Source organism: Netta rufina (assembly GCF_964035555.1).
Source record: "Netta rufina genome assembly, chromosome: 1".
Taxonomy (NCBI): domain Eukaryota; kingdom Metazoa; phylum Chordata; class Aves; order Anseriformes; family Anatidae; genus Netta; species Netta rufina.
This window is the reverse complement of record NC_140123.1, coordinates 42,794,815-42,806,184: the sequence shown is the minus strand read 5'-3', so window position 1 is coordinate 42,806,184 and position 11,370 is coordinate 42,794,815. Positions and strand designations below refer to the sequence as shown.

Genomic DNA, 11,370 nt, shown 5'->3' with positions numbered 1-11,370 from the left:
CGGCACGAATTCGAACGCGGGGCCGCCCTCCGCCTCCGCGCTGCGGGGCGGCGTCACGTGGTGCGGGAGGGGAGGCTTCCGCTTCCGGGTGGGGCTCGCGCGGTCGCCATGGCGAGCAACACCGCCAGCCTCAACGCCGTGAGGGAGACCATGGACGGTGAGGGGCAAATAGCCCAACTGAACCCTAATTAAGCCCTAATTAAACCCAAGAGGTGTTTATTAAGCTCTGGGTTTGGCTAACATACCTGTTATTAAGCTGTGGGTATACCAGTTCCCTTCCTGAGGAGGGCGGCCTGGTGATGAAGGGGCTGTGAGGAGGGCAGCGAGCGCTACAGAGCCAGAATAGCCCAAAGTACAAGTTAAAATGACTGCCCTGTGGCATAAAGAGTCCGGGAGAAGCGGCACTGAAGGCAGGGGGAAGTATTTATGAGTCTAGAGACTTATAAATACTCTTAAAATAAATAAACTAAACTAAATAAACAAATAAACTAAAATAAATAAACAGCTAACCTAAAGTAAATAAACAAACTCTCAGCAACGTGAGCAGGGTGAATAAAAATCAGTTGTTGCCGTTCCTTGTCAGGCTAACTCTGGAGAGTCAAAGCCAGCAGGCTCTGGAGGCGTGTTTTAACTGTGGGTCTTAAAAAAAAAACACCATGTGGAATGGATGCTAAAAGTTAAGGGTGCTTAGAGGAGACAGATGTGACTTGGGGGGGAGGTGGGGAATCAGAGGGGACAAACTTAATATGGACAAACAGCTTTTTTCTTTTGTGGAGGGAGAAGCTAAGGCAGCTTGGAGGGGACACTTGACACTTTGGTGGAAAAGCTGAGGTAACCAACAGGGCACAAAATGACATCTTTTGGGGGAAATACAACAGAACTTGGAGGGCGTAGTGTGAGTTTTTCTGGAGGGGGATTGGGGCAAATTCTCTGGGTTTTAGGCTGAGAAGAAAGCTGCTGAGAAATCCTTTGAGGGTGGTTAAATATGAAGGCTTCCTTTGGAAATGCTCTAATGATGCTCATAGTTTATCTCCCATGGCCAGGTAACTTTTGTTGTTGTGAAAGTCCACAACATTCCACAGCATCTGACTTTTTTCCCCTGTGACTTGAGTGGAATTGACTGGATGTGTCACGCCTTTAATTTCTTGTCTTGCATAAATGTGACTGAGGCTGTGCTACAATATGCTTTTGTTACACTGAAGTGTACACAATACACAATGTACACAATACAAAATATACACGATATTTTCATAGCTGTCAAGAGGACAGGAGTTGCATGCCATGTTGGTTTTATATGCTAAGAGTGACCTACTTCATTTTCTTCTAATTTGGGGAGTAGCATCTATACAAACTAAAGCTGTATTGTCATAGCCTCAGGTTAGAGATTACCGTGGCACCCAGAAATAAACTCTCAACAAGCTCTGCTGCTATATGTGTAATTAAAACTGTTTAAGGGTATTAAAGAAATGGGGCCTTCCAGGGAAGACTTAAAAGGGAAGAGGGGGATTTTTGTTACAACACGACAGACTGCAGTCTCCTTCTCTAGAAGGTTTCACATTGACATATAGTCGTGTCAGTCTTTTTTCACGTTATGTAAAATTCTAATAGTATTGCTTGTCCTTAGTCTGCTGTTAGTGTTGGATATAAAGCCAGGCTTAGCTATAGAATGAAAGGGCTAGAAAGCTCCTGGCATTCTCTGTCAAAGCTTCCAGTCCATTTAAGCTTGTCTTCAAGTAAGTATTTGGAGTTCAAAACTGCATATTCTTATAGCCTCACAGAATTTGCAACCAGTTTAATCATTGATTTTTTTTCACTTTTTCCAAAACCCTTTATCCAACGTTAAGTTTTCTGAATCAGAAATGCATGATACTTAAGTCAGTGAGGAGCTGTAGATTCTGACTTGCACTGGAAAGCTGACCACAAATACTGTTGAGGTTCATGCTGCACGTGCTTTCCATGACTGCCACCTCCACGGATTCTACAGTGGAAAATACATTTTGATGAAAAACACTTTTGATCGCTGTAGGGTCTAAATTGGTTTCATTTTTTCCTTTTACAGTTCTGTTTGAGATTTCAAGAATATTAAACACTGGCTTGGATATGGAGACCTTGTCTATTTGTGTGCGACTTTGTGAGCAGGGCATCAATCCGGAAGCACTATCTTCTGTTATTAAAGAACTGCGTAAAGCTACAGAAGCTCTAAAGGTATTTCTGTTAATTAAAAAGCACATACACATTCCTTTAAGGAGAACCTTAAAGGAATCAGATCTATGTTCAGTTTGCTGTGCATATGTATAAATTCTACTTTGAAATAAAAAACAGTCTTCTAATCTGGAGTTTTCAGCTGCCATTTGCCCCCCCTCATCTGCATCATGTTGTGATTATTTTGCTGCTTTCTTCTTCAACATGCATCAGCTTACTTTAGCAACTTCAGCTTCAGTGTTCAGTGTTTGTGAACAAGTTCATGCAGCTGCTGGTGCTTATGTAGACTTCATGCATTGCTCTAACCACATCCACCCGTGCTTTAAATCTCTCCAGGGGCAAGCAAAGGGATTTCATAGAGGTGCATGTGGATATATGTGACTTTTTGTAATTTAGCTGTTCAGCTAATAGAGTAAATGACTAGAGTTTAAAAAACTCACCTGCCTTTTAAAGGGTTTTTGTTCTTTACTGCCTACCTAAGCATCATGGTTTATTTTCCACTATAACTTAAGTTTATTTCTCTGGGGTTGGAGGGAAAATCCATATCTAGCCTATTTCTATTCTGATTTGTGCAAAACTCAGTTTTTAGATTTTGACTGGATGGATGCTAGTCAGGGCTATTTTTCCACCCCTTTTGAGTTTTTGACTATCATAGAACCTCATCCCATTTGCCTCTGCTCATCGACCCATCCTGTCCAGGTCCCTCTGCAGGTCCTTCCTACCCTCCAGCAGATAAACACTTCCCCCCAGCTTGGTGTCATCTGCAAACTTACTGAGGGTGCACTCAGTTCCCTCATCCAAATCATCAGTAAAGGTGTTAAAGAGGATGGGCCCCAACACTGACTTCTGGGGGACACCACTGGTGACCAGTCACCAGCTGGATTTTACTCTGGTCACCACCACTCTCTGGTCATCCAGTCAGTTCTTAATCCAGCAAAGAGTGTACCTGCACAAGCCATGGGCTGCCATCTTCTCCAGGAGAATACCGTGGGAAACCATGTCAAAGGCCTTGCTGAAGTCTCAGTAGACCACATCAACAGTCTTTCTCTCATCCACCAGGCGGGTCACCTGGTCACAGAAGGAGATGAGGTTGGTCAGGCAGGACTTGCCTTTCATGAACCCATGCTGGCAGGGCCTGATCCCCTGGCTGTCCCGCACATGCTGTGTGATTGCCTTCAAGATGACCTGCTCCATCACCTCTCCTGGCACTGTGGTCAGGCTGACAGGTCTGTAGTTCCCTGGGTCCTCCTCACGACCCTTCTTATAGATGGATGTCACATTGGCAAGTCTCCAGTTAGGACTGGAGATCGAGTTGGGACCTCTCCAGATGACCAAGACCACTGACAGATGATGGAAAGTGGCCCAGCAATCACATTCACCAACTCCCTTGGCACCCTCGGATGGATCCCATCCAGTCCCATTGAAAGACAGTCCAGGTGGAGCCGCAGGTCTCTAACTGTTTCCACCAGTGCTGTGGGGGGGTTCTTCTGCTCAATGTCTCAGACTTCCAGGTCAGGAGGATGAGCATCCCAAGGATAGGCTAGTAAAAACAGATAAAGAGACTGATGTTTGGTCCTCTTGCTGTTAATATATTTATAAAAAACATTTTTGTTATCCTTAACCATAGTGGCCAGGTTGAGCTCATGCTAATCATGCTTCCTGATTATTTCTCTTGATATGCTGGCAACTTCCTCGTACTCTCCTCAAGTTGCATGTCCCTTCTTTTACAGACAAACTCTTTGTCTCCCAGATACACAGCAGAAGTCCCCTGTTCAGCCATGCCAGTCTTCTTCCCCACTGGCTCATCTTACAGCACATGGGGACCTTATGGCTCCTGTGCCTTTAGGACTTCATTCTTGAGGAGTGTCCAGCCTTCATGGACCCCTCTGCCCTTCAGGACTGACTCCGAAGGGACCCTCCCTGCTGGTGTACCTACTCATCTATATGTTTTAGTGTGTACAAATGTGTGTTTAACTGTGCTTATATGTAATTGGGAGGGGTGTTGTTTCTTCCCCTTCGCTTTTGTTGCTGTCCTTTGCCTGTTTGTCCCATAACTGGCTTAAAATTTACCAGCGCCTGCCTGCCATCAGTACTGCGCGTAGTTGTGTGGGTTAAGTTGCGCAGTTTTAAAGGCTTAGGAACTTGATCAAATAATTGGCAATGTGATTTAGGCAGTTGCAATGTGTCATTTTTAATAAATTTTGTGTAAATAATTTCACTGAGTAAGCAATAATTAGAGATTTTCCTTTGGGGTTCGCTATGCAAAGTTTCATGCATTTTTGCACTTACTGAAAGTATTAGAGTAAAATGGTCAGGACACAATCTGCTCAGATAAAGATACATGATTTAACAAAACAAACAGAAATGGCGATGTTTATAAAGGCTAATGGCAGTTGAAAGCATTATTAAATATATATATATTAAGCTATTCCTTAGAGAACAACATGACAGCTTATGAAGATTATAAATAGCTTATCTTTAGATTTGAAGTTTTCTAGGTAGGTGTAAGGCTTTAACTCGCTTGGTATTTTCTTTTTACGACTTGTAATAAATGTTTTTTCTTTTTCTAGGCTGCTGAAAATATGACAGGCTGACGTGGGAGAAGCCTTCTGCATGAGAAGAATTCAAAGTTGTAGGGGTAATAGATATGAAAATTGACTGCTGTTCAGACATAAAGTGAAATTATGGCTGTGAAGGTTTCAGAATATTTCTGTAATCTTCTTGAAAAGGGTGACGTACAGAACAGCTTTGAGAAGCTTTTTTAAAATAAGATAGGCCCAACAATAATTTTATTATTCTTTAATACTTGGTTATTTTTGTGAACCATTTGTAAATACAGTGTAATCACTCTTTAGCATCCAGTATTTTTAAACCATGCCAGGTACTGAACACTTGCTGAAATTGCTAGCATGTTCCAGTGAATATTTTGAGTATAGCTGGTTAATGCATCCTTTAGAAGTGCTAATGTATCCTGTTTTTACTCCTGTATTTGTATAAACCAATGCAGACACTTTGATCTGTGGTCAAGATAGGAATGAAGCCCCTCCTGACTTGATTGTAACTAGAGTATCAGTGATAATTTAAGTGACTTCAATCTCACTCCAAAAGTAAGAAATAAAGCACTTTTATAATGAAGCTAATTAATTGTCCTTTTAATTCACGTTGTTATAAGAAGTGTTTTTAACCTGAGTAAAAAAGGAACTTCGACTTATGCAGATATCTATGTAAATTTGAATTCTGTATGGCAGAGGGATATCTTACAGAGTTCAAATCCTATTTAGTTTACACTTGTTTGGAGTACTAGACCTGAAAATATTAAGCCTATGTTGTTACTTCCTACTCAAAGCATATATAGAAATTACTAGATTCGGTTGTGAGTCTTAATGCTCATTTTTTTGCAGGAATGTCTCTATATTCAGCACTAGGAATTTTCACTGTTGCCAAAATGAGTCTTTATAGTGTATATACAGTGAACTGTGGAGCGTGTTATCCAGTGAATGTCCTTGCATCCAGGAAATATACTTCGTAAGAAAACTGTTTCAGGTGTATTTATTCCTCTGCTGCTGTTTAAGCTTTTGCAATTTTTCATCAGAACAATTTAAAGCTGTATAGTGTTGCTAGTGGAACCGTAGTGACCTGCATGGTTGATAGAGAGATTACACATAGAAATGAACCAGGAATCTTTAAGATAAACTTTATTTGTGCAGAGAAAAAAAAGGTCTTTCTATTTTGAGCTTATATCATACACATTCTAGCTAGGTCATAGCTCTACAAAAAGAGATCAAGCAGGCTAAAGACTTCACATTCCTGGCAGAGAATAGGAATATGTATTACATTAAGTTATTTACCATTATGTCCAGTTTCTCTGGTCAAAAAGTTTTTCCTGGAGGATGCTCTGAAAACTTCTTGATAACCAAACTGTCAGGGATTTAAAGTAGTATCATCTGTCTCAGTCATAATGGATGTTCAAAATCCTTTGTAAATCAATGTTCTAACTTCAGAGTTAAAGCTTTTTTGAATACTGGGTATAATGTTTTTGAAAATGCTAAGTTATCCATAGTATGAAAAGATTAATAATGCAATTTATCCTACCAAACCTGAAAAGTCAGCAAAATGTCACGAAAGCATCAGGTCAGTCAAATTAATGATCAGCTATTTTAGCTAGACTCAGTGCTACCTGTCATAATCAGAAAAGACCAGGGGAGCATTTCTGCACTGTGAACAGGTTATCTTCTTTTTTAGCATTTAATATATAATTGTCATAAGCCAAAGACATGTACTTTCTGTACAATTTTATTGAAAAATTATGGCGATTCTTATTAAATTGTTCTATATATTCAACGAGTACACAATTACTGTGAGAAATTATTCTGGCCTTTATGTAAATATATATATCCGTAGGCAGTCTAATAGTTGTGGCTCCTAAGTAAGTATAGCTAAATCTGAGAATTCTCACTTGTGAAACTTAAACACCAAAAGTTTTTTTTGAACTGTAGCAAATGTGGCCAAAGTTATTGTGAAATTCTATTAGAGTGCATATGCATGCTAGTGCTTTTCCTTTTCTTGCATTACCAGATCTTTAGACAGTGCAGTAATTCTGGTGGCTTTGCTTTATTATTTTTTTTTGTATTTTGCATTTGCGTGATTTCCAGTGTTGGTTCTATGTCCCTGAAGTGCTTAAAACAGTTTGCAACTGTAATATGAGATCAACCTGTATGCAATTCTGTCTGATAAGTTGTGGCTACCATTTTATCATTGATAAAATTACTGGTTTTATGCACTTATTTTCTCTGGGAGACAATTTCTCATACGGAATTATAGACGTGGAGAATGTTTTTGACATTCAAAAACTCAATTTGATGGATATAAACTAAAAATGCATTTGTATATTTTTTTTAATTGTTACATGGATCTAAATGGTAACATTCAACTTAGACTTAACAGTAAGGAGTCAAACAGCTTGAACTCTTGAAAACAGAATAGCTATATTGGTTCCAACCACACGTTTTCCTAACACAATAGCCTCTCTTTTGTTGTCAAAAGCAGATGCTTGAGGAAGAGTAAGAACAATGCAAGCACATTTGGTTCTTTTCCTTCTGTATTCTAGCTTCTAAATGTCTTCTATTCCAGGCTTTCCTGAACATCATATGGTTTGTCTATTTAGTAATCCCTAATGCTGTTTTTTCCAGTATTTGTCCAGTTCCCCTTGGACTATATATGTTTCCTGACTAACAGCAGCCTTCATCATTCGATGTCCGTGGCATAAAGAATCATCACTTCTTACTGCTTTTGAACCTGAATTTTACTAGCTTTGTTTAATGTTCCCTGCACAGTAAACCTTTAAGTGTAGTGGTTGTGAAAGTCATGATTCGGCAGGTGTAACATTTACATTTAAATTTCCTCATACTACTGTAACTAACACTGATATATGTTAAAATACCTTTTGGTTGCCCAAAGGTGTGGAATAGCTTCTGTGTTTGTCATCCTTTGAAATTTTTCTGTCTCATTATTTTTTTGAAAAGAGAACCAGAACCGTACACAGCACTAGCTGTGTAAATACTGGCCTCTTTGTATACTCTTATATTCTTTATTTCTTTCCTAGTAATTCCAAATACATTACTTTTTTAATATGAACTGAACACTGAGCTGTCTTTGTGAGTGGCAGTGATAGGCTCAAAGGCTCTTCTTTCAATCTTCTTTGATTGTTTCTTTCCATGTATATATATATTTTGTTTATCTATGCTGAACTGCATCTGCCATTTTATTACCAAAGCGGTCTTAATATGTCTTTCTGCAGTTCCTCACAGTTTTCCTGCAGTCTCACTATCATTAGTGTCACATAATGTAGCTGTGAGAGCTTAAGCACAGTCATGAATCCAGTCCTGCAGAGAGCATACAATTCTAGATAACTGTTACGATCCTTGAAATTTGAATTTATATAATTACATTCTAGAAATTTAAATAAGAAGATAATTTCACAGGAGGTTGTAAATTACTACAACAAAAAGAATTATTCTGAAACCTCCATCTTAACGTTAGGGAGTCCGAGTTTCTTAGGGCAATGTGATTAACCAAAAAGTCTGTTAACAATAAATAAATAAATAAATAAATGCACTGGATGATGATCAGGCAAAGACAATTGATTTAATGGAACTGTATCCATGAAAAGTACACATACATTTGTCAGCTTGCTTTCCTTCACACCTGCTGGTCTCGGTTGAACAAATTCTAGTTATTCCTAGACTTGCATTCTTAGCAGGCTGAGTCCTTCTGCCCAACACCTTTCGCCTTCAAACACTTGTGTACTTTTATCTCAGACTAAAGCTTGCTTATAGTTTTATGATATAGAACTCCCCCCTCACCACCACCACCAGCCCTTGTATACCTCATATTTGCATATACCTTAAAATAAAAAGCACAGAAATGACAGTGCCCTTAAGACTCAGCAGTGACCCATGACAAAACGTCCTGTATTGTAGTAGTAGACAACCTGCTTTCGAGAGAGCTAACACTGAACAAGGGGGTTTATATATTACTATGCATTACCTGAGCTAGGGGCTTAGGTAAGGCATAGTAATATACAGCCAAAGAAGTCAACTGATTACTTCTTTGAATCACAAATGATACTTTTAATCTAAGTTTGGAACACTGAGGATTCCAGAGATGAAAGGTGTGATAATGTAATTTTGATGCTTAAAAGAGCAGGAGTGATAACAGAATTGAAGACCCGCCACCTAGCATCAGCGATAGCAAAGGGTGAATCTGTGAACTTGGGATTTTATCAGCAAGGAATGAAAGACCAAAAAAAAAATGTAGTGAGTTCTATTTCAACACTGTTTCATAGGAATGTAGGTGGGCTCTTTTATTACTTACAGGTTTATGTGTGAGATGTAGAAGCAGTATGCTTAAATTGTGCAGGACAATTTTCACTTAAAACACACTGTTGACATCATTCAATAAAAACTGAAATGTACTGGGTTGTTATCTGTTCAGTTGTCTAGTTAACTCGGGTGTAGAAATGTAAAAAAATCGTAGTTCTTGAAAAATGGTGAATTGAATAAACTGCTTTACTGAAAGGGTTTTGTAAAGTGTTGCCTAGTTATATGAAGAGTTCCTTCTAAATACAGAAAATGGATTTATCATACAGACAGAGTGAAAACACAAAAACCATGGTGCAGTCTGATTACTGCTTCCAGGCTCCATGTTTATACATCCAGAAACTTATGGTGATACAAGAAGCATTTGTATAAAAGCCATGACACTGTTTCAGGACTGGAAAAACTGACCTTATGAGGTCTTGCAAAATTCAGTCTATGCAGTTCCTTAAGGAAAACTTGAGACATTATCACCATGTGTATGTCCTTGAGCACGGAAAGAAATCCAATGGCTTTTTTTTTTTTTTTTTTTTAAATCCAACAAACAGAACACAGATGATATTAAATAAATCGTACCTTAAAAATAAGGTATAACTTTCCAGAAACTAAGGTAATGCAACACTGACTCAGCATACCAGGGAAATGGCAAGCTGATTACTCTGATATTGTTAAAATGAAATCAAGGGTACTGCTAAAAGACATGATTTAGTCTAGATTTTGGGGAAAAGTCTCCAATATTTTTTGCAGGATGTCAGGCAAATTGGTTATAGCAGTTCCTTCTGCCTTCACGGTCCATGAAGGGCAGTATAAAAAAGCTCTAAGAAAAAGTAATGTGATGAATATTAGGAATATTCAGGATACATATCAGTGATGTTTCTGTCAGTAAGATAAATGGAAGTCTAGTTTCTAAGACAGTTAAATGTTACCTGATATAAAAAAAACACACCACACCTGATATTAATGTTGCTGGCAATCTAGAATATGTTGAGTTTGAGCACTTCTATTATCACTGTGTTCCTGTTTTCTCACCTCTGATTCTTTATGTGTAAGGAGACGCCAGCTCATGAAAATGGATCTCTGAAAACTGTTGGGAGAGATCAATGACATCATTACATGCGTGAATGTGAATTTAACAGTCATGGGTAATTTTCAATAAAGAAGATGGAAAAGAGGAATTGAGGAGGAGGCACTTGGCTGTACTGAAATTTCTGAAGGAAGCAGCCAGGCAGGACCACTAAGCCAGGGAGAAGAGGAAGTGGGCCACAGTCAGGTGAGAAAGCCGAGGGATATCCTAGCCTGATTTTATATGATTATGTTATCTGCATGACAGACCCCAAAATTGACATGTTTGAAGATAGGAAGAGAGACTAAGGATGCTTGATGGTCACGTTTCCTTTCTTCCTATCCATGGGGTCAGCACGCTGAACAACAGATTTTTTAGAATCCGGCACGGCCATTTATTAAACAGCAACAGCGAGGCAGTGACAGGGCGCTGCAGAGGCTGGGAGCTTCCAGGGGCTCCCCAGGGGTCCGTCAAGTCAGGTCCTAGCAGCCAGGGCCTCTCTCACCACCCCAGCCAGGAGCTGGGCAGGCTGAGGGGACGCTGGGGCAGCCCTGGGCGTCAGGCGCCTCCCTGGGGATAAGGCCAGACCCAGGCCGGGCTGTGGGCCCACAGGTGGATGGGGGCCAGAGCCAAGCCTAGTGAAGGCAACTGAGGTTGGACACAGCCCCGGGTTGGCCATGCTAAAACTTTTTTGACTGTTCCGATGGTTTTTAGGCCTTGAGGCTGGCAGTGGGGGGAAGATGGGGCTGCCAGCCTCCTCTGCCATCACTGCCCTGACCCAAAATGTCCCACCACACATCACTGCAAGCAGCTTGTGAGGCTGCTAGTTGAAGTTATCACCTCTCACTTCATCCTTCTTCACCAGACTCCAGAAAAGCTTCTTTTGACATTTTTTCTTCCCTCCTAGGAAGGCTGCTTCGTACCCCCGGCTTTGTTGCCAATTTCTCTTTGAACTTTATAGAGGCATACATTTGTGAAGAGGACAAACTAAATTTTTGAGAGGGCTCAGCTAATCAAAGACAGAGAAATAGGCTTATTCCTATGACCAGTGAACCTGCATCTAACTTGTGTATCGTGAGTAGCAGATTGCTATTTACTATTTGTGTTTTAGGGCTGTGAAAAAGCCAGGATTTTACAGTCACATGCACCTTACACATGAAGCTCAGGACCTTAGATGAGGTATACATGCTCTAGGAAAAATGTTAAGGAAATATATTAATCACTTGGAAA

At 39.9% G+C, this 11,370-nt stretch overlaps 1 protein-coding gene across 1 annotated transcript; it reads left to right on the top strand.

Moving 5' to 3' along the window:
- The first annotated feature begins 83 nt into the window (after positions 1-83).
- Positions 84-9,222, top strand: MZT1 (mitotic spindle organizing protein 1). The gene is made up of 3 exons (XM_084290097.1): positions 84-157; positions 2,060-2,205; positions 4,773-9,222. Exons 1-3 carry the CDS (start codon positions 109-111, stop codon positions 4,794-4,796), a joined length of 219 nt encoding a protein of 72 aa, XP_084146223.1. The 5' UTR covers positions 84-108; the 3' UTR covers positions 4,797-9,222.
- The last annotated feature ends 2,148 nt before the right edge of the window (positions 9,223-11,370 follow it).